Source organism: Antennarius striatus, chromosome 5 (genome assembly GCF_040054535.1).
Source record: "Antennarius striatus isolate MH-2024 chromosome 5, ASM4005453v1, whole genome shotgun sequence".
Classification (NCBI taxonomy): domain Eukaryota; kingdom Metazoa; phylum Chordata; class Actinopteri; order Lophiiformes; family Antennariidae; genus Antennarius; species Antennarius striatus.
The window spans coordinates 281293-308628 of NC_090780.1; the positions used below are offsets into that span (position 1 = coordinate 281293).

The 27336-nt window shown below is 44.4% G+C and overlaps 3 protein-coding genes and 1 long non-coding RNA gene across 10 annotated transcripts in view; 1 reads left to right on the top strand and 3 right to left on the bottom strand.

Moving 5' to 3' along the window:
- The window catches only part of nisch (nischarin), a 67014-nt gene extending 55558 nt beyond the window's left edge, over positions 1-11456 (bottom strand). For 2 of the 6 annotated variants that reach the window (XR_011035497.1, XR_011035496.1), the window contains exons 1-7: positions 11227-11456; positions 10656-10739; positions 9481-9663; positions 6835-6883; positions 5424-5779; positions 4015-4110; positions 3786-3938 (exon numbers count right to left, since the gene is read on the bottom strand). Coding sequence is in view for 4 of the 6 variants with exons in the window: in XM_068316413.1 (XP_068172514.1) it covers positions 3786-3938; positions 4015-4110; positions 5424-5779; positions 6835-6883; positions 9481-9663; positions 10656-10739; positions 11227-11307 (1002 nt within the window). In the remaining 2 variants the exon portion in view is untranslated. The remainder of the gene's footprint in view (positions 1-3785; positions 3939-4014; positions 4111-5423; positions 5780-6834; positions 6884-9480; positions 9664-10655; positions 10740-11226) is intronic. The other 4 variants (XM_068316416.1, XM_068316413.1, XM_068316414.1 and 1 more) reach the window with 4 other exon arrangements.
- Positions 11214-16797, top strand: LOC137596015 (uncharacterized). Of its 2 annotated transcripts, none has more exons than XR_011035498.1 (5): positions 11214-11330; positions 13234-13424; positions 15276-15447; positions 15702-15827; positions 16662-16797. It is a non-coding gene; the product is annotated as an uncharacterized lncRNA (long non-coding RNA). The 2 variants fall into 2 exon arrangements; XR_011035499.1 differs by having other exon boundaries at positions 15279-15447.
- On the bottom strand, positions 11944-20710 carry hgh1 (HGH1 homolog (S. cerevisiae)). The gene is made up of 11 exons (XM_068316418.1): positions 20570-20710; positions 19653-19751; positions 19403-19515; positions 18230-18368; positions 18014-18151; positions 17782-17933; positions 16837-16937; positions 16644-16742; positions 15715-15806; positions 14234-14356; positions 11944-13344 (listed from the first exon to the last, which is right to left on the bottom strand). The coding sequence occupies exons 3-11, from the start codon at positions 19510-19512 to the stop codon at positions 13177-13179; spliced, it is 1122 nt and encodes a 373-aa protein (XP_068172519.1). The 5' UTR covers positions 19513-19515; positions 19653-19751; positions 20570-20710; the 3' UTR covers positions 11944-13176.
- Positions 20711-21875: 1165 nt separating this feature from the next.
- zgc:153675 (uncharacterized protein LOC768179 homolog) lies at positions 21876-26777 on the bottom strand. The gene is made up of 3 exons (XM_068314422.1): positions 26526-26777; positions 25069-25156; positions 21876-23267 (listed from the first exon to the last, which is right to left on the bottom strand). The coding sequence occupies exons 1-3, from the start codon at positions 26532-26534 to the stop codon at positions 22981-22983; spliced, it is 384 nt and encodes a 127-aa protein (XP_068170523.1). The 5' UTR covers positions 26535-26777; the 3' UTR covers positions 21876-22980.
- Between the last annotated feature and the right edge of the window lie 559 nt (positions 26778-27336).

Below are 27336 nucleotides of genomic sequence, written 5' to 3' on the forward strand. Positions count from 1 at the left end.
ATAAATGCCGATTATTTTCTTTTGGTTCTGTTCCATTTTAGTGAACAAAGTTGCTGCATGTTAAAAGGCACTGTTCGCAAAGGATCTGTTCAGGAACGTGTACATTTACAGTAGAAAATCGTTCTGCAAATTCAGTAAATATCTAATTTTTCAACATAGATATCTGCAGCTTATATACAGGTGCGGCTTATCGTCCAGAAAATACGGTAATTATTACCTGTGAATAATTAATTATTGACAGGTAAAGTCTGCATGTCTATTGGTTCATTTTTTTTCATCATTCAGAGGGTTTGAGGATTTTTTCTGAGGCTGGAATGGATTTAAATGATTTTAGTTGTTATAAATGGGGAACGTTTTCGTTATGAACTCAGTCATGAATGGATTAAACTCATATCTCGGGGTGCTACTGTACTTCCTTCAACTCAACAAAATACGTAAGTAATGCAAATCTACACAGTCGCAAGAGGGCACAAGCCAGTGTCATCTTGTGCCGGTCCCAAGCCCAGATAAATACAGAGGGTTGCGTCAGGAAGGGCATCCGGCGTAAAACTTTTGCCAAATTAAAGATGTGAATCAAACCTATGACTTCCATACCGGATCGGTCGAGGCACGGGTTAACAACGACTGCCTTTGGCGCTGTTGACCTACAGGGCGCCGGTGGAAATTGGACTACTGTTGGTCGAAGAAGGAGAGGAGGAAAGAGAAGAGGAGCGCCAAGAGTATAGGACTGAGAGTAGGGACGTTGAATGTTGGAACTATGACAGGAAAAGGTAGAGAGTTGGTTGACATGATGCAGAGGAGGAAGGTAGACATACTGTGTGTCCAGGAGACTAGGTGGAAAGGTAGCAAGGCTAGAAGTTTAGGAGCAGGGTTCAAGTTGTTCTATCATGGTGTATATAGGAAGAGAAATGGAGTAGGAGTTATCTTGAAGGAGGAGTTTGTTAGGAATGTCCTGGAGGTAAAAAGAGTGTCAGATAGAGTGATGAGTCTGAAGCTAGAAATAGAAGGTGTGATGTTCAATGTTGTTAGTGGGTGTGCTCCACAGGTAGGATGTGAGCTGGAGGAGAAGGAGAAATTCTGGCTGGACTTTGATGAAGTGATGCAGAGCAGACCTAGAAGTGAGAGAGTTGTCACTGGAGCAGACTTCAATGGACATGTTGGTGCAGGAAACAGAGGTGATGAGGAGGTGATGGGCAGGTTTGGTATCCAGGAGAGGAACGCAGAAGGACAGATGGGAGTTGACTTTGCAAAAAGGATGGAAATGGCTGTAGTGAATACTTTCTTCCAGAAGAGGCAGGAACATAGGGTGACGTATAAGAGTGGTGGTAGGAGCACACAGGTAGACTACATCTGGTGTAGACGGTGTAACCTGAAGGAGATCAGTGACTGTAAAGTAGTGGTAGGTGAGAGTGTAGCCAAACTGCATAGGATGGTGGTGTGTAGGATGACTCTGGTGGTGAGGAAGATGAAGAGGGCAAAGGCAGAGCAGAAGACGAAATGGTGGAAAATAAAAAAGGAAGAGTGTTGCATGACTTTTAGGAAGGAGTTAAGACAGGCTCTGGGTGGTCAGGAGGTTCTTCCAGATGACTGGACAACTACAGCTAATGTGATCAGGGAGACAGGTAGGAGAGTACTTGGTGTGTCATCTGGAAGGAAAGTAGATAAGGAGACTTGGTGGTGGAATGAGGAGGTACAGGAGTGTATACAGAGAAAGAGGTTAGCTAAGAAGAAGTGGGACACTGAGAGGACTGAGGAGAGTAGACAGGAGTACAGGGAGATGCAGCGTAAGGTGAAGGTAGAGGTAGCAAAGGCCAAACAAGAAGCTTATGGTGACTTGTATGCTAGGTTGGACAGTAAGGAGGGGGAAACTGATCTATACAGGTTGGCAAGACAGAGAGACAGAGATGGGAAGGACGTGCAGAAGGTTAGGGTGATTAAGGATAGGGATGGAAGTCTATTGACAGGTGCCAGTAGTGTGATGGGAAGATGGAAAGAGTACTTTGAAGAGTTGATGAACGTGGAAAATGAGAGAGAACAAAGACTAGAAGAGGTGACTTGTGGACCAGGAAGTAGCAATGATTAGTCAGTTGCTCAGTTTGGCTGGACGGCCAGGTCTAGGAAGAGATCTGGTCGTCCCAAACTTCTTCCATTTGAGGATTATCCATTTGAGGCCACTGTGCTCTTAGGAACCTTGAGTGCTGCAGCAATTCTTTCGTTACCTTGGCCAGATCTGTGCCTTGCCACAATTCTGTCTCTGAGCTCCTCGGGCAGTTCCTTCGACCTCATGATTCTCATTTGCTTTGACATGCACTGTGAGCTGTAAGGTTTTATAGAGACAGGTGTGTGCCTTTCCTAATCAAGTCCAAACAGTTTAATTAAACACAGCTGTACTGCAATGAAGGAGTAGAACCATCTCAAGGAGGACCAGAAGAAATGGACAGGATTGTCAGTTAAATATGAGTGTCACAGCAAAGGGTCTGAATACTTATGACCATGTGATATTTCAGTTTTTCTTTTTTAATAAATTTGTATAAATTTCTACATTTCTCTTTTTTTTCTGTCAAGATGAGGTGCTGAGTGTACATTAATGAGAAATAAAATTAACTTTTTTGATTTTAGCAAATGGCTGCAATGACACAAAGAGTGAGAAATTTAAAGGGGTCTGAATACTTTCCGTACCCACTGTACCTGTAGAGGTTTGGAAGTGTCTAGGAAAGATGGCAGTAGAGTTTCTGACTGGGTTGTTCAACAGGATCTTAGATAGTGAGAAGATGCCTGAGGAATGGAGGAGAAGTGTGCTGGTGCCCATTTTTAAGAACAAGGGAGATGTGCAGACTTGGCGACTACAGAGGAATAAAGCTGATGATCCATACAATGAAGTTATTGGAGAGAGTAGTGGAAGGTAGACTAAGGGCAGAAGTGAACATTTGTGAGCAGCAGTATGGTTTCATGCCAAAAAAGAGTACTACAGATGCAGTATTTGCTTTGAGGATGTTGATATGTGTACATGTGTGTGAATGAGAGGGACCCAAGTGGAAGAGTGAGGTTACAAGTAGAAGAGATCTAGAAGGTGGAGGATTTGAAGTACTTAGGGTCAACAGTCCAGAGCAAAGGAGAGTGTGGAAAAGAGGTGAAGAAGCGTGTCCAGGCAGGATGGAACGGGTGGAGGAAAGTGTCAGGTGTGATGTGTGATAGAAGAGTTTCAGCTAAAATGAAAGGAAAGGTGTACAAAACTGTGGTGAGACCAGCGATGTTGTTTGGTCTAGAGACAGTGTCACTGAAGAAAAGACAGGAGACAGAGCTGGAGGTAGCAGAGATGAAGATGCTGAGGTTCTATCTGGGAGTGACCAGGATGGATAGGATCAGGAATGAGTACATCAGAGGGACAGCACATGTTAGAGGTTCTGGAGATAAAGTCAGAGAGGCCAGACTGAGATGGTTTGGACATGTCCAGAGGAGAGATAGTGAATATATTGGTAGAAGGATGCTGAATTCTGAACTGCCAGGCAGGAGGCCTAGAGGAAGACCAAAGAGGAGGTTTATGGATGTAGTGAAAGAGGACATGAAGGTAGTTGGTGTGAGAGAAGAGGATGAGAAGACAGGGTTAGATGGAGGACACTGATTGGCTGTTGCGACCCCTGAAGGGAAAAGCCCCAAGGAGAAGAAGAATGCAAATCCACACAACCACAAATCAATTTTCACTAAATGTTTAACTCTTTCCAGGTCTTCTGAGGTGGGTTTGTTTCTTGCTGCTGAACCACAGAATAATAAAGTTGACGTCTCACCACAGAGCTGTCGATGCTGCTGATGCCGTTGTGGCTCATGTCCAGAGTGGTCAGGCTCCTCCACACGGGAATTACAGCCGTGACGGGACACTCAGGCGCCAGCCCCTCCGCCTCCCACTGGGGGAACTCCTTCGCCTCTGGGACCAGGATGGACTGGAGGAAGCAGAACACGTCACCTCCATATGGACACCACATGACACACACTCCAGAGTAGTTAGTCAAGCATTACCATCATGGTGTCTGTGGTGGAGTGGACACTCAGTGTGGCCAGACTGGACCTCAGAGACGACAGACCTTCAATCTGCTGAGAGCTGCACTCACTGATCTGAAGCAGGAGGACAGGCAGGAGTTACACACCAAGGCTGTGATCACGATTTACTAGAACAGGTGGAATTATTACATCTATCAGACAAACGCTATTAAAATGTGTCTCCTCTGTTTCCACTGTTCAACTAAAAAAATAACAAACGAGGACCTGCGTTAGTCATTATCAGGTAATGATGAGTCGTTATCATCACTGCATCACCACAGTTTACATAAACGTCACCTTCTCTCTGGTCTTCCGCTTTCCTGGTAGCTCCATTCTCATCATCCTTTCACCAACATCCTCACCATCTCTCCTCTGGACGTGTCCAAACCATCAGTCTCTCCAAAACATCTCACCTCGGCTGTTCCTATGAGGAACTCATTTCTGATCCAACCTGGTCACTCCTAGAGAACCTAAACGTCTTCATTTCCTCCACCTCCAGCTCCACTTCCTGTCTTCTGTTCAGCACCACTGTCTCTAATCCATCACCACTGTCTAATCCATCACCACTGTCTCTAATCCATCACCATTGTCTCTAATCCATCACCACTGTCTCTAATCCATCACCACTGTCTCTAATCCATCATGACTGTCCTCACCAATGTCTCTAATCCATCACCACTGTCTCTAATCCATCATGGCTGTCCTCACCACTGTCTCTAATCCATCACCACTGTCTCTAATCCATCATGGCTGTCCTCACCACTGTCTCTAATCCATCACCACTGTCTCTAATCCATCATGGCTGTCCTCACCACTGTCTCTAATCCATCATGACTGTCCTCACCACTGTCTCTAATCCATCATAGCTGTCCTCACCACTGTCTCTAATCCATCATGGCTGTCCTCACCACTGTCTCTAATACGTCGATCATAGTGATGTTTAATGAAGGTGCACCAAGCAGTGCACGTTGCTTTGCACGTTCTCTGGAGGTCGGGGGCCTTCTCATGACCAGTACGACTAGAACTGAGCTCTAGTTGAGATTTGCAGGGCAGATTACCCCAAACAAGGGGGGCGGGGGGGTTGAGGCAGTGACTGAGGCTCTGACAGCTGCTGTCACTTTAACAAGGAGGAGCTTTGCTGCCTGTAGCGCACTAGCTGCGTTAGCATCAGTAGTCCTTTCACAGCTGTAAATTCTTTACTTGCCGTTTGTCTTTTCCTCAACACAGAACTAAATCTCAGATTTTAGACACACTGCACCATTATAGTGCGGTTCTGTAGTAAAGAATTCATCTGTGATCACTTCCTCACACCTTTATTAAAAAACTGTTTGATGCAGACAGAAATCTATTCGGTACCAGGGGGGTCCAGTGGATGAAGGTGAGGTTACCTCTATCTGCAGCAGGGACTTGAACACAGACAAGTCAAACAGTAGACTGCTCTCCTGGATGTTACTGGTTCCCAGTGGACCTCTGGTACCGCAGATCTGTCCAGCAGACACAAAACCAGTAGGAACATTCAGTACCTGTGCTGGAGAAACAACAGCACACACTAGTAATAAATAAACAGAGGTGTGTGTGACCCTGAGGTATCGCAGCCTGCAGGTGAAGTCCAGGATGTGTCCCAGGTCGGTCTTGGCGTCTCCGTTGCAGCAGGTGGGTTTGGCGAGACGAAGCTTCTGGGAGATTGAGAAGAGCTGCAGGGGGCAGAGAGAGAAGACCTGCCCCGCCTGCAGCAGCTGTTCACCTGCAGAAACAGAAACAGAAGGTCACTGCTGATTGGCTGCTTCACATTGTTCCACTGGTTCACAACCTGTCACATGATCAGCAGCGAGGCTCCCAGAGGGAACACCGTCCAGGTGTGTATAGGAGAGGCAGGTTAGGGAAACTGACCAATCTGAGCTTGGCTCACTGACATGTGTCACCTGTGACATGAATGTAATGTGACTCTACATGCAGACAGTTTGTCTCCAAGGACACTGAGGGGCCTTCAGCGTCCTACTCTGGACACTGAAGGGCCTTCAGCGTCCTACTCTGGACACTGAGGGGCCTTCAGCGTCCTACTCTGGACACTGAGGGGCCTTCAGCGTCCTACTCTGGACACTGAGGGGCCTTCAGCGTCCTACTCTGGACACTGAGGGGCCTTCAGCGTCCTACTCTGGACACTGAGGGGCCTTCAGCGTCCTACTCTGGACACTGAGGGGCCTTCAGCGTCCTACTCTGGACACTGAGGGGCCACTCAGTGTCCTACTCTGGATACTGAGGGGCCACTCAGGGCCCCTGCTGCTTTAATGTATTGGTGCAAAGAAATGGCAAAAACATCTCAGTTCACAGGTGCTTAACATTTCAGTAAAAAGCGATTTTAGAATCACACCTTCAGCAGGTGACTTAATTTATTCTCTCTATGGATCGTGTAGCTGTAGTTGAGGGCTTAAAAGGTCAGCAGTCAAAATATTCACTTTGTACACGTCTTAAAATAGTGCAGCTACAACACATCATTAGCTTAAAAAGCCAGGTGTCACTCAGAAACCTCTAAACCAGGAACGACAGAAAAGGACACCATGCTTGGCTTCATAGTAACGAGTCTCACAACAGATGGAAGCATTAGACTGAATCTTCACTATTACACCCCCATGGTGTTTATTAATGCTAGCTGTCCATGTTGTCCAGTAGATTCTTTAATTGTCGTACCTCAGAGACAGAGTGGAAACCCCCCGCCTCACCAAAGCCTCATGAATTGTTAACACGCCAGAGGAAACGGGAGAGGAAAGAAGGAGGAGAAATATCAGAAAGGAGACCCACCTTTATGGAACAGCTCCTCAGCCAGAGCTGCTGTGACGCCGTTGATCTCCTGAAAAACAAAATGTTGGTTATAGATAGATATATATACTTCACTTCAGATCAACTGCAACAAATAATTCTCTTTCCTCAGTAAACAGATTTTCAGTGTTGTGTTTCTACACCCTGTGGGGTGAGAATCATTCCAGGCTGTTTAGAACCATCATGGAGGGACAGCCTAACCCTAACCTCTAACCCTACCCTAACCTTACCCTACCCCTAACCTCTAACCCTACCCTAACCTTACCCTACCCCTAACCTTACCCTACCCCTAACCCTAACCTAATCCTACCCTTACCCTAACCCTAACACTAACCCTACCCTTACCCTAACCCTTAACCCCTGATCCAAATCTACCCTAACCCTAACTTAACCCTAACCCTGGGCTTGCTCTAGCCATTCGCTACTTCGCCATAGGCGAAGTAAATTCCAGATTGGCTACAAGGTTTGTAGACTGTGTAGCCACAGTGGCGTTCTTATTTTTACGGAAAAAAGGCTAACACTTACAACTTTTTCGCTCGCTAGCGCCGCTATCTCCACATGCCGACGGAAATAGCCGAAGTGACCCGAACGCTCCCGATCATTAAATATGCACTCGGGTCATGACCTCCTCTCGTCCAATGAAAAACAAAAAGATTCTTTTTTTACAAGCTAACCCCGCGAATTGGTGTAAGACAAGGGGAGGACCATCGATCAAAAGAAATTAAGAATCCAGTGTTTTCTAGTAGAGATTGTGTTAAAGTCCTCATTAATAAACAAATGGTGAATGCTGAGAGGGGGGAGGAGTGGTGACAGACCGATCAGAAGGTCAATGAAAGATATTATCAATACTTGTTTGTAGTCTTAGACTTTTGTTCCCTCTGACCAGCAGGAATAACCAGCGATGATGTAAATGTACGGCAGCGTAGAGCTGCCAGACCAAGAAAATAAAAACCGGAAGGCTCAGTATCACGTAATTAAGTGAAAGGTTTATTGTTATAACAATATCTTTTTACGTTATAACGTGAAAGTATCACGTTATTTTGTGATACGAATTTTTCACGTATATGAGGTGTATTCACCTCATTTGCTATTTTTCATGCCTTTTTAAAATTGAAATGAAAAATCATGTTATTGAATTACAAAAACTAAACTAAACTCTGTCATACCAATGATGTTGGTGGTGGTCAAAGTTAAAATGTCTTCTAGTCTCAGTAAACTACCAGTAAACACTGAGTAATATTTTGTATGACTGTATCTTCACAGAGTGAATTAAGTTTTCAATGGTTGAATCTCACATTCATTCCTGCATAAAGTAGGACAGAAATAAAGAGAGTTCAGCTTCAGCTGCTGGCTTTAGTGGGTTTTTGTAGGTAAACTGAACAGAAGATTTTGCCCTCAGAATGCAGGAAAACAACCCCATTTTCTATAAAATTTCCCGGGGGAGGCCCCCCGGACCCACCCTGTGGGGAGTATCCCCCCCTACGCCCCCACCCTGCCCCCTGCGACAAGTATTGGTCGTCAGCGCGCTGCGCCGCTGTCTTGGACCCTACCCTGTCTTGGACACAGAATGTGGCTTTTTGTGGTTTACTCAATTCTTTTACACTGAGACACAGTGGCTTGGTCTTACTACTTCCTAGTGCAAGCCCAGCTAACCCTAACCTAACCCTACCCAACCCTAACCTAACCCTACCCCTAACCCTATCCCTAACCCTACCCAACCCTAACCCTACCCCTAACCCTACCCAACCCTAACACTACCCAACCCTAACCTAACCCTAACATTAACCCAACCCTAACATTAACCCTAACATTAACCCAACCCTAACCCTAAACCTAACATTAACCCAACCCTAACATTAACCCAACCCTAACCTAACCCTAACATTAACCCTAACATTAACCCAACCCTAACCTAACCCTAAACCTAACATTAAGCCAACCCTACCCTAACCCAACCCTAACCCTACCCTGGACTGTTTTACCCATCAGGCTGTGAACAGCAGCACTCCAATACTGCAGCATTAATGCAGTGGAATAAACCATAAAACTGTAATCTGGTACCATTTGAAGTCACATGACAGGATTCTTCTACTGACTACTCTAAATTCACTGGTCCGTTGTCTCATCAATAAAATCCCATGACTGCACGCCTTGATCAATGTGCTGAACTGCTGCTGTCTTTATTAGTCTCGTTAAAAGTTATCATTTATTTGGCAAAGAAGCAAACCACCATCTATTAAACACAGATATCAGTAATTAAAGGTCAGATCAAAGCATTTCACAAAGAGACCACATTCATTTATAAATGCTTCCAACTTAATCTGCCGGGTCCTATAGTATTAGTCAATGATCAGATCACACGTCTAAAAACAAATCAAGGACACGTTTGTGTTCATGTTATTGTTCTGACCACCCTTGAATATTCACAGTGTTTGTGTTTTTATTTACTGAACTTGTATTTAGCCAGGCAGGTTAACTGAGAACACTTCTCACTCATAATGGTGACCTGGACACACAGACATCCATTCACACCTGCTGACCTCAAGAGTGACCCGTTAACCCAGGCTGAAGCACCTGACCAGCGTACTGAACATCTCCAGACATCTGACCAGTCTACAGTGTACTTACATAGAGGTGGAAGTCCAAAAAGCAGGTGAGTGGTTTGGGCGTGGCCTGAGGGAACTGCAGCAGGAGCGTCTGCAGGTAGACCTCCAGCTCCTTCTGCCGCCGCTCCACCAAACTCTTGGAGTTTTTCCCCAATATCTTCTTTGGAGGAAGATGACGCCGATCCACTTTCTTCTCTGCTGTCAGCTGACAGGAAACACGTCACAATTAAATGTTCATTTATTGAAATGTAGAATGTTCCTTTTTAAAGAGAACAGCAGTAACCCCAGAATCATAGTGTCAAAGGTCAGGAAACAGCTGGAGGTGTTCGTCAGACAAGTCACACATTGACAGAGGTCACCTGGGACTTTTAAAATCTAATGTATTTTTATCATTTTGTAAATACTTTATGCCCCATGATGAGCTGGTGTCTCAGCCGGGGGGTAAATAGCCAGCTGAGATAGGAACCAGCAGACCCGTGACCCCCGAGGACGATTAGCTGCTGTAGAAGAGACGATTATGACGGGTCAATTCTTTATTAACTGACAGATTAATAAAGTGTGTGGTTGTGTGAATTACAGGGGCCTGTACACACTAATATGCATGTGATTGATAAGACTAACAAAAAAACTAGAATGTGCATTCTTAATTTCCCTTCGGGGATTATAACGGTATATAAAATGTAAAAAAAAAAAAAAAGATTAACAGAAGTCAAAATGAATAGTTAGTTGCACAACTAACTATTCATTCCAGGTGTTTTCTCCATCTTCTATTACAGGTTTCAACTCCTCTCCCTCCTGTAGTTGGTAGTACTCCAACTTATTTCATGTTTGCTTTACATTAGTTCCCAAACTTTGGTCAGAAAGTAAATTTCTTATTAATCTGAACAATCTTTGAAGGTTTTCTTTGATGCAATTACTGATTTTAATAAAATATGTGTTAAAATACGGTGATACCTGAGGTCTAACAATATCGGTTCTTGGAAAAATGAACAATTATTTGGTCCTTTATTCTGTGTTTTCTAAATAAGAGAATTTCAGGAGATGTGAGTCCAGTCATGTCGCTATGGAGCGGGTTCAGTCATGTGAATGAATACCACACGTATAACAGAACATCATCAGCGAAGTAAATCCATTCCTGTCTGTGACTCAGGTGAACGTCAGAACACAACACCCTGATGGACACCAGCAGCTTCACACCTTCTCATGGAGCTCATGGAAGTCGCTGTAGCGATGCTTCACCATCCAGCTGTGTTCTCCGTCCGTCACCTCCATGATGTAAACCTGAAACACACAAAAAGAAGTCATTCCACACCTGAAACACACAAAAATAAAAGTCATTCCACACCTGCGTGGACACAGCAAAGAAATACTAACACTCATCTTTGATCACAGGTGAGCAGACACGAACACGTGACCACATGACACTAGTGACTAACCCCTCCGTGGTGAACAGAGGACTAAACCTCATTAAACCCTTCAGAACGGGTGTCATTAGTTTACACCGATAGAAACATGTTATTAATCAGTTTAATCCAACAGAGTGATTGATCCTGACACGAATCACCGACACTCGGCTCTGATGTTAGCATCCTCGAGATACGAACACGGCCCTGACTTACACATGTGTAATAACGTTAAACTTCATGTCGTCACTACTTTCATCGTCTTCAGCGTCACTTTGACAAACACGGACAGAATGAAGGCAGAAAACACGGTTATCTCCAGCGGAGCTAACAGCTGTTAGCTAGCGGAACCGGAAGTAGCTTACGGTGTAGCTCTCCACCAGCTGAGCCCCGACGACCCGAACCCTCCTGTCGGGACTGTCCTCCGGTAACCGGACGGCCTCCATCCGGTGTTCGGACGACACAAACGGTGTGTATTAAAAATTAAAAGGGAAACCTGTGGATAAAAACGGGTGGCTCAGGTTCTCCGCTGTGTGTCCCGCTGACCGCCTCCCGCCGCCATGTTTGTTATGAAGCCGCGGAGCAGCTGACGTCTTCAAAACCACCAACTTTATTTACAGTCGATCCCGGACAGGAACAACCCGTTCGACTGGTTAGTTGATCTATTCAACAAAGGCTAGAACTAAACTAAAACAGAATATTAAATATCCAGATAACCAGAATAAAAACAATTTTATTCTATCATCGTCCGATAATAGTACTAAATCCATACAATATGTAAACTTTAGGTAAAGAAAAATAAATAATCAAGAGACCAGACAAGGAAATATTCGTGTCTATTGTCGTATTTTCAGGTCAGTTTCGCGTGTCCCAGTCTCCTAGTTGGAGACTATCAGCAATAAATTTAAAAGGAAAAAATTTTCTATGCTACATAGCATACAAAAGACAATATTAATTCCTTACAATTAAAAGCATTATTTTACTGTGGAAACCTTTTATTGAAATGTATAAACAATAACCCAAAAAAGCCAGTACTCCTCAGGTTGATGCTCTCGAAGTCAAAGGTCAGGAGACAGGTAAAGTAAAATTAGATTTTCCTTTATTAACCACACAGTGGGGAAATTAAAGGTGTTCATGTAAGTTTAGTCAGACAAAACATTTTCAGACTTAACCTTGGATTTATTAAAATGTTACATACTTTTATCGTTATGTAAATGCTTCATGGCCCATGATGAGGTGGCGTTTTGTCTGGGGTGTAACCTGTAGTCAGCTGGGAATGGCTCCAGCAGACCAGGCTGAAGAAATGGATGGATGAATTCTCTGACAGATTAATAGAAGCCTAAACGGTAGTAGAGACCTGAGCAGGTTACAATTCAGACTCCTGTTCCTCCTGCAGGCTGGTAGCAGTCTAACTTATTCCATGTTTATTTTACATTAGTTGCTAAACTTTTGTTAGCGACCAGATTTCTTATTAATCTGTTAAATGTGTCTCTGTTAGCATAAAGCTAAATGGACACGACTCTCCTGGGAGTCCTGGTGACCAGAACAAGAAGTCCTCCCTGTCCTGTGTGTTCACGTGTTACCCTAAATAAGAACATGACAACATGTAATCATTTACATGTTACACTCAATAACAATTTGAAAACATGTAAACATTTGTGTTGTATTCGTTTAAACAGACTGTTGCAATTTAGATGGTCAGATGACATTTATGTCCGATTTATGCAGAAATTTAATAAATTCCAAAGGGTTGACGCCCTCCCCCCTCCGGCTGTCCTTTGTCCTGATACTAGGATAGAGAGAAATAACGGCCGTGGTGGTGATCCATTCCAGCAGCTGCTCATGTTTAACAGCGTTGAGGTGAATTTAGGAGATCATTCCTTTAAACAGTCACACGACTCAGAGTCACAACTTTCAAGTCAAATATAGATTTTGATCAGAGTAAAAACCTGTCAGGTTTCTGTACAGGACGGGGTTAAAACATTTCTAAACGTTACGGTCGCCGTAATTCTTCAGGTTCAAACAAACACTCCTTTGTTCCGTCGTCACCTCCTCTCATCTGATCCAGCAGCGTTCTCAGGAGTCTGACAGCACTCTGCTCTGTCCAATGAGGACATGTGTTCACAGGTGTGTCATGTGTTCACAGGTGTGTCATGTGTTCACAGGTGTGTCAATGTGTTCAGATGATTCATGTGTTCACAGATGATTCATTTGTTCAGATGATTCATGTGTTCAGATGATTCATGTGTTCAGATGATTCATGTGTTCACAGATGATTCATGTGTTCACGTGACTCCAGGTGTGAACAGGACTGATCACCGTCCCTCCTGTGTTTGGTTCTCCTCCTCCTGGCTGATCTTCTCTCTCTCCAGCTCCTGCATCTCTTTATCGGCCGCCTCCTTCAGCTTCTCCTCCACATCGCTGGGGATCTCCACCTCCATCAGGTTCTCCATCCCCTGCTCCGGTTCGTCTCCGATCAGGACCTGAATGGACACAGCAGCGCCTGAATGAGCAGCACCCAACTGGAAAATCTCCTTCCTGCCCCTCTGGGGCAAATACTCAGGTATTAAGTCAGACATGAAATTAAGGGACGAGAACTTTATTTTTATTTTCTGACTTCATCACAGTGCCAACATTAAACGGTGGTTCTGTCCCGGCTCACATACCAGTCAGTGATGGTGGGGGCTTTAAGAGAACCGTCTGGGTCTAGACTGCTGTCCTACCTGGATCAGTCTCTGTCCTACCTGGATCAGTGTCTGTCCTACCTGGACCAGTCTCTGTCCTACCTGGACCAGTGTCTGTCCTAACTGGATCAGTCTCTGTCCTACCTGGACCAGTCTCTGTCTTACCTGGACCAGTCTCTGTCCTACCTGGATCAGTGTCTGTCCTACCTGGACCAGTCTCTGACCTACCTGGACCAGTGTGTCCTACCTGGATCAGTCTCTGTCCTACCTGGACCAGTCTCTGTCCTACCTGGACCAGTCTCTGTCCTACCTGGACCAGTCTCTGTCCTACCTGGATCAGTCTCTGTCCTACCTGGACCAGTCTCTGTCCTACCTGGATCAGTGTCTGTCCTACCTGGACCAGTCTCTGTCCTACCTGGACCAGTGTCTGTCCTACCTGGATCAGTCTCTGTCCTACCTGGACCAGTCTCTGTCCTACCTGGACCAGTCTCTGTCCTACCTGGACCAGTCTCTGTCCTACCTGGACCAGTCTCTGTCCTACCTGGACCAGTCTCTGTCCTACCTGGATCAGTCTCTGTCCTACCTGGATCAGTCTCTGTCCTACCTGGACCAGTCTCTGTCCTACCTGGACCAGTGTCTGTCCTACCTGGATCAGTCTCTGTCCTACCTGGACCAGTGTCTGACCTACCTGGATCAGTCTCTCGCAGGCGGCTCTGACGTGGACGTCTCTCTCCCAGCGGTGGAGTTCTCTCATGATGGGATAGACGTTCTTAGATTTCAGCATCAGTCGGCCGGATTTGGTGGCTGTCAGCTGAACCAGAAACAGACCATCTAGTCACCAAACATTAGTTTATCAGGGTTACTGCTCAAATCCACTATCTAGCAGCTTTTGGTGAGAACCAGTTCAAGCAGCTGATACAGATGAACACGTTTCCCCAACGAGACACAAAACGCAGTTTTTACTGCAGTTTCTACCGAATTCAACCCAAAACGACAGAATCCATAAAACCTCCAGCTGCTACGGCTAACTAGGTTATAAACCAACTAGGTTATAAACTAGGTTATAAACTAGGTTATAAGCCAACTAGATTATAAAATAGGTTATAAACTAGGTTATAAGATAACTAGGTTATAAACTAGGTTATAAACTAGGTTATAAACCAACTAGGTTATAAACTAGGTTACAAACCAACTAGGTTATAAAATAGGTTATAAACTAGGTTATAAACCAACTAGGTTATAAACTAGATTATAAACCACCTAGGTTATAAAATAGGTTATAAACTAGGTTATAAACGGACTAGTTTATAAACCAACTAGGTTATAAAATAGGTTATAAACTAGGTTATAAACTAACTAGTTTATAAACCAACTAGATTATAACCTAACTAGGTTATAACCTAACTAGGTTATAAACTAGTTTATAAACCAACTAGATTATAAACTAGGTTATAAACTAACTAGTTTATAAACCAACTAGGTTATAAACTAACTAGGTTATAAACTAACTAGTTTATAAACCAACTAGGTTATAAACTAGGTTATAAACTAACTAGGTTTTATACTATAGTGTGCATGCAGTGTATGTTATTTGTTATTTATTTGTTTGTTTACACTTTTACACCAATCCTGCTTTATGTGCTTTCAATTTCCCCTTGAGAATAAATAAAGTTTTTTGAATTTGAATGGCCTGCTGCAAATGAGACGAACATCTAGACGTCCTCCTTCAGCAGATTTCCTGTGTCTGAGGGGGAAACGTCACCGGGGGCTCCTCCTCCTGACAGAGTCCGTGCGGGGGGGTCTCTGTAGAACGCCGTTAGAGCTGTAACCTGACGGTCGTGAACGTCTCTCGTGCTTCTGTGTCAGCAGTGATTTCTGAATGGAGCCCTGACGTACTTTAAGGTGAGTCTGTGTGGTTGGTGCATCTGATTTCTAATGTGTGTCATCAGGATGAATCCATGAGGTGAATCACACTCATGTTACCGTGGTAACATTCATATGAAGTTCGGAGATCACGGCTGTAACACTGAACGTTCTCTAAACAAACCTGCAGTACTCGCTTCTATCCAAACAGAACACAAACATTATTTTGTGTCAGGAAACAAACATTTTCGGGTTAATAATATTGTTTCTGACTAAAACGTCTCAACGTGCAGCGACGCGTCGCACCAGGAGGAGGGTTTCCAGCAGCATCTTCCTGATGTCGGGGTCTTCTTCTCTCTTCTTGTCGTCAGGGAGATACTGGAGGTCCACTGGGAGACCTGAACACAAAATCAGACCAGGTTAGTGGTCGGGTTCATCTACTGGGAGACCTGAACACACCAACGTAAATCACACCAGTTTACAGTGGGGCTGTCAGGTGTTAGCCTGGGTCATTCAGGTGTTAGCCTGTGTCATTCAGGTGTTAGCCTGTGTCATTCAGGTGTTAGCCTGTGTCACCTCTGCCCTCTGCTTTAAAATCACCACTGGAACTTTAACCAAATAGACACAAATAGAAGCTTCATATTTAAAAATGTCTGATTTATGTTTGTTATGATGGAACTATCCCATAATAAATTGGTGTTCATGGTGAAGAAGGCAGATGTCTGATTGATGCTTCTGGATCAGTGGAGCTCTGGAGCTCAGGTGAAGATCTACTGAGGGTCAGACCGACTTAGGGTCAGTCTTTCCTGAAAACCACCGACAGAAAAAAGACGAGTCCAGGTCGTCATGACGACAACAGCATCCAGATATCAGACTAATGCAGTTCCCCGCGGGGGCAGCACCGCCGTGTTCATCAACACTCGCCCCCCCCTCTTGTTGTTGTTGTATCTGTTAGCGTCTCAGGGCGTCAGGCTTCTACCTCGGATACGTTACTGTTCATCATGGTGATAAACCAAAGACTAGTGAACATAGTGGTAGTGGTGACCACCTCTCTGATGACAACTCGATAGATCGATCGTTCGATTGGTTGATAGATAGAAATACTTCATTAACCCTGGAGAAGTTTATGTAAATAACGACTTACAAAAAATGCACCTAATAAACAACCTGTCAGTTGTGTTTGTAAGTTGAGGACTACCTGTTCTATCAATAAGCCAGAAGCTGTAATAACAAACCATCATTCTCTTCATCAGTCAGCTCCTCTGGACCGGCCAATGGCAGCAGGAGGAAGGGCAGGATGTCCACGCTGTCGCCTAGCAACCACTCATGCTGAGCTACAGGTGGAACGGGATTATTCTGATCAGATTACAGGAGCCACAGATTAACATCATCTGTGTGTGTGTGTGTGTGTGTGTGTGTGTGTCTCACCGTGGTTGAAACAACAGTTACGCAGGGTGCCGATGACTCCGCCCCTCCTGATGTGTGATGACTGGTATCTAGTGAAAGGCAGCAGCCTCTGGATCACACACCTGAACACACACATGAACACATGAACACATGAACACACACCTGAACACACACATGAACACATGAACACCTGAACACATGAACACACACCTGAACACACACATGAACACATGAACACATGAACACACACCTGAACACACACATGAACACCTGAACACATGAACACACACCTGAACACACAGATGAACACATGAACACATGAGCACACACCTGAACACACACATGAACACATGAACACCTGAACACATGAACACACACCTGAACACACAGATGAACACATGAACACATGAACACACACCTGAACACACACATGAACACATGAACACATGAACACACACCTGAACACACACATGAACACATGAACACACACCTGAACACACACATGAACACACACACACACACAAACACAGCTGGATGTGTGTGTGTGTGTTCATGTGTGTGTGTGTGTGTGTGTTCATGTGTGTGTGTGTGTGTTCGTGTGTCTGCGTGTGTTCATATGTGTGTGTTCATGTGTGTGTGTGTGTGTGTTCATGTGTGTGTGTGTGTGTTCATGTGTGTGTGTGTGTGTTCGTGTGTGTGTGTTCGTGTGTGTGTGTGTGTGTGTTCGTGTGTGTGTGTGTGTGTTCGTGTGTGTGTGTGTGTGTGTTCGTGTGTGTGTGTGTGTGTGTGTGTGTGTGTGTGTGTGAATCACATTGTAAAGACAGGCTCCTAATGAAAAGATGAGAATAAAGGCATCCCATAATTCGTGATGTGACTGCTGTTTGGTTTGTACCTGGTGCCACCTTCCACACATCACACACTCTTTGGTGAATACCCCCCCTGTGTGGCCCCCCAGCGGGCCCCCACCTGTCCGTGTCCAGCAGGAGGCTCCTGGCCTCGGGCAGCTGGCTCAGGTTGGCCAGCAGGGGGCCGAGGTAGTGGAGCGTCGCCTTGGGGTTGAAGCCCTCGTTACAGAAGATCTCCACCAGCCCAGTCAGACCCAGCTCCTCCTGGAGGACCTGGGGGGTGGACACACACTCTCAGACCAGCAGCACTCACCTGGAGCTGATAGTGAACCTGTGTGACACCAGCAGCTCACCTGGAACACGGTCCTGCAGGTCTTCCTGTGGCGGCTCAGGTTGGACAGGATGGAGCAGATCTGGTCTGAGAACGGGTTCTCTGGGTCCAGGAGGGTGTGGAACAGCACGGGCACAACGTTCACGTCCTCCACCAAGACCTGGGGAGACAACCAGTGTCAGCTGGTGAGAGGTCCACGCCCACCTAGCAGCTCCCCCCCGGGGTAAAGATCCAGGACCTTGTGAAGGGTCTCGTCAGCCGACAGGTTGATGAAGATGAAGTAACAGTCCTTCACCACAGCGGGGGAGGGGTCACGCGTCAGGGCAAACAGGGCAGCTAGGAGGTCTGGTCTGGAACGCAGGACGCAGATGCCATCCCTGAACACACAGGAAGAATCCATCAACCAATCAATCAATCAATCAATAAATTAACCAATCCAGACCGGCCAGAGAATGAAAGCTGAAATCCATCCAGATAAAAACATGGATGGATGTAAGGAATCGATCAAACCTGTCAGCAGTTAACATTTATTAACGTTAATAATCAATCACTATCACTGTTCTCCAACACACACACACACACACACACACACACACAGACACACACACACACACACACACACACACACACACACAGACACGCACACACACACACACACACACACACACAGACACGCACACACACACACACACACACACACACAGACACACACACACACACAGACACGCACACACACACACACACCTGTCCTTACGTCCAGTCTGATAAACTTCTAAATAACCTTTTAAAACATGTTGTATGGACACGAGTAAATGTTACGTCCAACATGGAGCACAGCTGAGTGTTCAGTGTCAGATAGAAACCTGTGAAACTAAAGGGAGAAAAGATCATTCAGACATGGGCAGTAAAGTTCTAGACAATTTGGCCCTTGAATCATGCAGAATTTTTTTTTGTTTAGTCCCAGTCCTACAGACCCTATTGATGTGTACATCTGTCCACTAGCCCTTCTATCACGGTGTAAACTGAAGTCACCACAATGTCACTAATCACACCTCTGCCTTCACCAACACACCAGGAAGAACATCTGATAGCAGCAACTTGTTTCAGAAACCCGGACCGGGTCACGTTCACCACTGAAGCTCACCTGAAGCTGGGAACCGAGTCGACTGTCATGTAGAATGTCAGCTGCTCGACAGTTCAGTTTAACTTTTGGTGTTTTGTCTTTACGTGAAGCAACACAGACTAGAAGAGTCACTCACATGGGAGAAGCTCTGATCACCATCTATCATAATGTTCATGGAGCTGACGGCTTTACACAAACCCTAAGATAAACCCACTCCATGGGGGCCGAGGTGGGTGTAGGAGCGGAAAGGAGCAGCAGGTTGAACGTCAGCGGACATCCGGCCCTCACCTGTTTCCAGACAGACCCAGGAGATACTCTGTGGTCTGACCTTTGACCTGAGGATGAGCTGTAGAGGTGAGGAAGGAGAGCAGCTCTGCAGCGTCAGTTTCACTCAGCATCTTCTACAGATTGAAGAACAGAACGCACACATGAAGCTGATATCATTTTTCTACTGCTGTTTTTATTTTACTTTCCAAATTGTCCACTAAACATACAGTTTCATTCATTTAGTTTGGTGATTTGATCCATTTGTTCTTACCTGTTTGGTATCTGGTCTGTATAAAACATTAAAGTAATGGCTGTGTCTTGTCTCCCACTACTTCTGCTAAAGCCATTGTGTAGTGTTTTCCACGTGTGGCTGTAGGAACACACACCACACATTAAAGATTTGAATAGTGTATACACAGTTTAATACGTTCATTCATTTTCTTTCCCCGGGTCACAGGGATCTGTTTATTACAGTTAAATTAAAAATATGTTCCCTATAAGACGAGGAGTTATTTCTTAATCTATTGTCACTTCTGTTTAAAAAAGCATTTTTTGACTAAAGTTCATTTCAATTTATATCTTATGAAGCCCTCTGAGCTGCATTCCTTATGAAAGGTGTTATAACACAACTCCTACAGGTGAGAGTTTCTCCGGAATTCTTCATGGAATTATCTGTATTTAGCACATCGTTTATTTATTTAACACATTGTTTGTTTATTTAACACATTGTTTATTTATTTAACACATTGTTTATTATTTAACACATTGTTTTTTATTTAACACATTGTTTATTTATTTATCACATTGTTTATTTAACACATTGTTTTTTATTTAACACATTGTTTATTTATTTAACACATTGTTCATTTATTTAACACATTGTTTATTTATTTAACACATTGTTTGTTTATTTAACACATTGTTTACTTCATAAACATTGTGTTTATTTGTTGTTGTCACAAACCGGAAGTGTCGTCCTGCTCCAGTGAAACATGAACGCGTCATTCTAACGTCAATGAACAGGATTCATATCGATTATGTTACGGAAATAGAACTATGGATCAACTTTACTGTTTGTCCAACTGTCACGTGGATTTGCAGGTGTTGCTAACGTTAGCAACACCTGCTAACGTTAATTCCCGACGGGCTTTGCGACAAACAGTCACATGTCAGAGATCGGTGTCTTACCTTTAAATGGATCGATTCATTTCAGGTGATTTCTGTCTTCAAGCCGCAGCTACGAACAAACACAATCAGCTTCCGATCAACACGTGGGCACGCAGCTCAAACACTTCCGGGTCACCCTCCGACTCTTCCTCGAAGGTCAAACCGTGTAGTTAACAGTACTGACCTCTAGTGGTCGCAGCAGAAAACCACCTTTAACACCCTGAAGCACCAAACACCACCTGAACCTCAGAGGACCTCTCAGCCAATCACAGCCTTTCATTAAATCTGTGTGGGCGTGTTTCCTACCTTGTTGTCTGTGGAGATTCTCATTGGTCCAGAGCAGTGCTGAATAGGTCCAATGGACCTGTAGGAAGAGACTGGATTACCTGTACGACTGAATCCCATCAACCTTCAGTGAAGATGAGTCCAACGGGTTTGTTCCAGGAGCAGGAAACGGAATCCGATGTTTTTGGGGCGTTACGCTTTCAGACGTGAAAACGAGTCAGGCGTCTGCTGCGCTAAAAGCTCGACGTTCTTTAATACGTGTGAAGACAAAAAATTAAACAACAGAAGAATCACAGGTGAACACGTGACAGGCAGCAGTTTCAGATTAAAATCCACAGAAACTCCAATGTTACAATAGAAGCAGCTGGTTTCTATCCAACCTTCATGTGTGTTACAGACGTGATGACCCCCATCAGCCCCCCAGAACTGAAGAACCCTCTAGAACGAGAGGAAATGTCTTCAAACTCCTCCAGCATGTCCACTACGCTAATAATAAACAATAATACCCTGACATGACTTCCTGTACCTGTGGAATGACTTCCTGTACCTGTGGAATGACTTCATGTACCTGTGGAATGACTTCCTGTACCTGTGGAATGACTTCCTGTACCTGTGAAATGACTTCCTGTACCTGTGAAATGACTTCCTGTACCTGTGGAATGACTTCCTGTACCTGTGGAATGACTTCCTGTACCTGTGGAATGACTTCCTGTACCTGTGGAACGACTTCCTGTACCTGTGGAACGACTTCCTGTACCTGTGGAATGACTTCCTGTACCTGTGGAATGACTTCCTGTACCTGTGGAATGACTTCCTGTACCTGTCCCTTGGACAGCGGAGCTGTAACAGTCTGTTGGAGAAGGAGCTCTGCTGTCTGTCCAGTGTGGTGGAGATCGGGGTGATCGGGGTTCTCCATGATGGATTAGTTTGTTAGAGGAAGTAATGCAAAAAATGCTTAATGAACAGCAAGTTCTTTATGCAGGATTTAAAAACCCAGTTTTTAACATCAAGAACATTTTTGTGAGTAAAAATACGCATCACCTTTAATCTTTCAAACTACTTTATTGATATATCCAAAAAACACATAACAAACATTGAAATAGTTTAATCCCATTAACAACAGCTCCCGAACACTCCATAATTTGCATTGAAATGCTGATATTGCATATAAACGGTCATGATTGTTGCCTGCACACCACTCATTATCTAATAAAAAGACAGTCCAACCTTCACTAACTCAAAGTTTGAGGCAACATGGGGGAGTTTTCCCTAAAGCAACCTTGAGCAGGGCTGCAGAATGTTATATTTCTCAATCTGTAAAAACGAACACTCAAGGCTAAACGGAGCATTTCACACATACTAAGAAAAACTAGTTCTGCAATGTTGATGCTGCAGGAGAGGCCTGAACCAGTCATTATATTTGAGTCTATCTGAAGTCTGCAAACATTTCAAAGTGATGTAGATCCAAGCCTGGAGAAAACGACACCTCTGGCTCATCCAAAATGTTACAGGAAATAAAACCCAGAGAAGGTCAGAACCTCAACAAAGTTGCTCTTCCTTCCATCTAAATATTGAAACTGAATTTTACCCCAAACAAACTGCTGTCAGACATATCAATAGGAGACCAATAACACTTGCAAACAAAAGTCTTAACTGGGAGATGTAACCAAATATGTGTGATTTGGAAAGAGGGAAAAAACTGCAACAAAGTCAGTCTAGATTACAGGTAAAACGTTAAAGTTACAGTTACAACAGATAAAATATTGATGAAGTCGTCCCCCACATGGCGATTGGTCAGTGCTTGGAATCTTTCTGGGGACAGACAATTACTTCAACACACAAGACCCACATTGTTCAGGAGAGGACCATTGCATGAATTGTTTCTGGGACTCAGTGTCTGGGTTGCTTTGATATTGTTGGACTACTGAATGTTTCGGCTCTGAATGTCCAGTCAGTCTAGATCCCAAACGACCGCCGTCAAGAAGAGACGGCCATGAAAAGGCACTGTGGAGTCTGATTGGAAGGCAGAGATCAGCTGGCAGCCTCTCTGTTGGCTCAGGGTGGGGTCAGTCCATCATCATCTTCGTCATCATGAATCATTATCTACAGTGTAGATGGTGGATGTCGATTCTACACCGTTCTCCTCTTCACTCCGCCTTGTCTTTCCTCTTAGCTGTAAATGGGACTTTGCTAGCTACTGTCGACCCCACTGAGGAGACGCCACCAGCCACTGCAGAGACCCCGCCCTTCACCAGCCCCACCCCCATCGATGGCACCGTGGTCACAGCCGTCTTGGTGATCTCTAGGCTCTTGCCACCAACCCAGGCCACCCCACCAACTGCAGCCCCCACGACGCCCTTGGTGGCACTGAAGAGGCCTCCGGTCACCCTCCATATCATGCCAGGGGGCGGAGCCTCGTGGTCCTTACCAGGATCTGACAGGAGATCAAACACACACCAAGTGTCACACTGTTTACTCTTTACTCACTGTTTACTCCAATGGCGCTCCTGCCGCTAAGATAAGGGAGAAGCACCGTGTCGGTTGGTTCGTTCACACATCAAACTACATCAATAAGACTTTCTGACCAACACAGCTACTGCTGGTGGAAGAATGAAAGGAATCAAAGCAGACGGTGTTGCTTTTGACTGTGTTCTCTGGAACCAACTTACAGACTCCACAGCACAGTAATACCTCGGGTTACGCCGTTTTTGGTTCCATCGTTCTCAATCATACGGCAGGTTTAAAAAAAACAAACACAAAAATATAAAATCAAGTTGGCATCATTTTACCCAACTTTACATTTCTCCTCCACAAATACTGGAATCTTAAAAAAAATACTAGTAAACCATAACATCATGTGACTGTATAATAAATCACATTAAAACATATTCTTATCCCGTGACCCGCAACGCGGATGAAGCAGCTGAAGACGAGACAGAGATGTTTTTTCTGTTCTATATTGAAAATAAAAATTTGTTTGTAAGCTTAAAATAGATTGGTATTTACCACCTATGATTGAAAATGTATTTATTAATGAATGTCAGTACAGAACTGGAATGGTTATCTACAGTTTAGTCAGGAGACGAGTTCATACGACTAACATCGTTTTTCCTCTTACGTGGCGTCTCCTGGAACGATCAGTGACGTAAGCTGACGTTTACTTTGATTCCAAGTATTTTTTACAGGCTAAAAATCTCAAACCAACAATGTGTTGACGTCACCGTCGATGCTTTCTGACTCCTCTAATGTTTGTATCTCAGCCCAAATGCTAGCGATTCCCAATGAAGTCTTTAGAAACAGGTTACACAAAAAAACTTCTCGTCCTCATCAGAAAGGTTATTCATGTGTTGCAGTTTGTTAGAACAGAAAAGGTCTTCATGCACATCAGTGAAGGGAGGTGACCATTAGAACGTTAGCAGTGGGAGGGTTTAGCAGCAGGTGGAGGTGTGTGCTAACCCATTAGCTGTTCTTTCTTATGTATCTGAATCTCATGTCACAGCAGGAAAAATGAATCTAGAACACATTTTCTTATATCTTTAGTATCTCCGAGATTCTTAAATGTCACTTAATAATTATTAACTCTGAATCTTAGTGACATAATAGTCAACATGTTCTTCTTCATACGAAACTCCTCTTTGCTTTTTAGAGTAGAGGCAGTAGATCACAACTTTATTGATCCCTTAAGGAGGTTTCGTCAGGGAAATTAACTGGGTATTTTGACATCAAGTTAAAAAACTGGATGATGAAATCAATTAAAATACATATATAAAATATTTTCCTGGATAAACATAACTGGTGGTTATCCACAGTAAATTATAAAATGTCTGCTGAGATGTTTTAGTCTAGAGAAGGATGCCATCTTTCAGGTCACAGCTAAAAATACAATTACGTTGATAAGACGTTGGTGGTCCTCTGAGATAACAGTGTGTGTGTCTAAAGGTCTCATCATAACCCTCAGACGTCTCACCTGGTGACTAAAGTGTCATTGAGTCTGTTGGAAACATAATTACGCTCCACCTAGTAACAGCCTGGTGTTTACTGCGGCAGCAGCAGGGGACCTTACTGGTGTCTTAGGGTTAGGACACAAATAGAAGGTTTTCACATCTACACAAACAACACACACACTCCCCTGACTAACCAAACATTTCTCAAATAGCAGCAGACAGCATGGGACAACAGATTGAACCATGTGGAGGTTCAGCATTTAGACCCAGCCCAGGGAGCTCAGGGCTTACCCTGTGTCGGCTGGCTGTTGTTGGGTTCAGGTTCATCTGAGGCCACGCTGGTCCCCGGCTGGGGCTCCACGCTGACGCTGTTCACGTTCTGGAAAACACAGGGGGTTACTCTGGATGAGCACCTTCTGAGGACAGCTACACCATTAACACCATTAATCAACCAATAGGAGCTCAGGCCACCCAACACCCTATAGTGTTCAAAAGTCTCATTGTTTGAATGTAACTGACTTCTCTGAAACCTGCTGAGGCACAGACTAAACCAGCTGTGGAGGAGAGGGGTGACGTTACCGTAGCTCAACTGGTCTTGAACTGGACACAACTCTGACTCTGAGTCAAAAGTGCGTACAGCTTCCTGCTGGTCAAACATTGCTCCAACACAACGCCACTCGGCCAAAACACACACAAAAAGCACTTTCTTCAATCCAAATATGTGCTTCAGTTTAATTAATCCACTAAACAGCGTCTGAAGCTAACAAAAAGACAAATATTGTAATGTTTTCACGTCAGCCAGTAGAACATTTCCCTTCACCAAGATGGAACACCGAACAGCGTCAGTGGTTATTGGTTCAGTAGTTTAAATAATTAGATGTCAAATGATACCCGTCTCACACGGTAAATAACGTCTGGATTGCCTGACTTGGAATTTTCATTTATTAAAAACCAAATTGTTTGGTGACAGGAAAATATTTGGTTGCTATGGTGAAATATTAACATTACTTTAAGTTAGAAAGTTAAGTTGTTCTAGTGGCAAAACAAGAAGTGATGAGCTGAGAAGAAGTTTCTTGATGTTCTGTGTTTAACGTAGAAAATAGGAGGCAACAAACAACACACACCATTTATTTCCACAATAAAAGAGACGAGAGTGGATGACTGACGAGAGAGCAGACCAGTGAGGAAGGTGAAGGAGAGGAGTGTCCTGGCCACACTGATGGTGGTAGGTCAGAGGTTCTAACCAATTAAAGCTCCTCACAAAATGCTTCCAGACTCCATGGCATTAATATTCTGACATGTGAAATGTTCTCTTTGCCAAAATGTTGTATGTTCAGTTTTCTGCCCTGTATTTTTAGCCTACTTGTGTAGTCATGGCAACATGACAAAAATTCTGCAGACATGGCATGAGTCTTATCTGTGGAGGCCCAGAAGCCCCAAGGGTCTGAACCTACCCCACACACACACCTCCCACCCCCGGCCTAGAGCAGAACTGGAGAAGCAGCATTTCCAGATAGGTGAGTAAAAATAGTCCCAGTTGGTCTTGAAGCGGAATTTAAAGTAGAATTTAAATAAGAAACTAAAGTTTGTCACGCAGCACAAGTTCAGGTGTGACGCGTTAGGTCAAAGGGTGAACAGGTGTAGGGGGGCAGAAACAGATGGTTCCTGCTGCCCCATCAGAGAATCAGACTGGGTTCGAACCCTTTCAGGGCGGATTAACACAGCTGCAGATGCTGCGTGGACCTTACCTTCACCATTGTTCACGGTGCTCCTCCGACACAAACCTGTTGGCGCTCCGAGCTGTCCGGGGGTCAGGGGCGCGGCTGACGCGCAGCGGCCGCTTCTCGGGGGCTTTGGCGGGGCTTGAAGTCACCGACGAGCCGCGGAACAACTTCTCCACTCCGCTTCCACTGCGCTGCTTCTGCCGACGTGGCGCCTTCGCCGCTCAGACACACACACACGCACACACACACACACACACACACACACACACACACACACACACACACACACACACACACACGTATTCAAATTACACAACAACTCCAGGAACTTCCGTTACGGACCTTCAAAATAAAAGCACCTACAGGTCAGGTGTACAGCTCATCGTAAAACAGGTAATGAAGCAAAACTGATTCTGTAAAAACATGAAGAATCAAATATTATATAATTTCTTTTAATGTTTGTGTGTGTTTGTGTGTGTTTGTATGTGCTGTGCTACCAACACACACAGACACACACACACACACACACACACACACACACACACACATACTGTATATATGCATGTAAAACAGGAGTGTAAAGATAATTTCCCTGTTTGTGTGGACAATAAAGTGTACTTTCATCTTTAATCTTGAATCACGTAAGTTTTTAACTTTCATTTCTAGGAAAAATTTGAATGTTTGGAACAGAAAAAAATGTAAATTTCTACTGCATGAGAGAGAAATAAAGAACCCCGAGACAATACTCGATTTTTTCAGGGAACTTTTCCTCTGCATTCTGACCCATCCCTACTGAGCCACTGGCAGCCCTTATTGCCCTTGGGGGCGCAGTTGG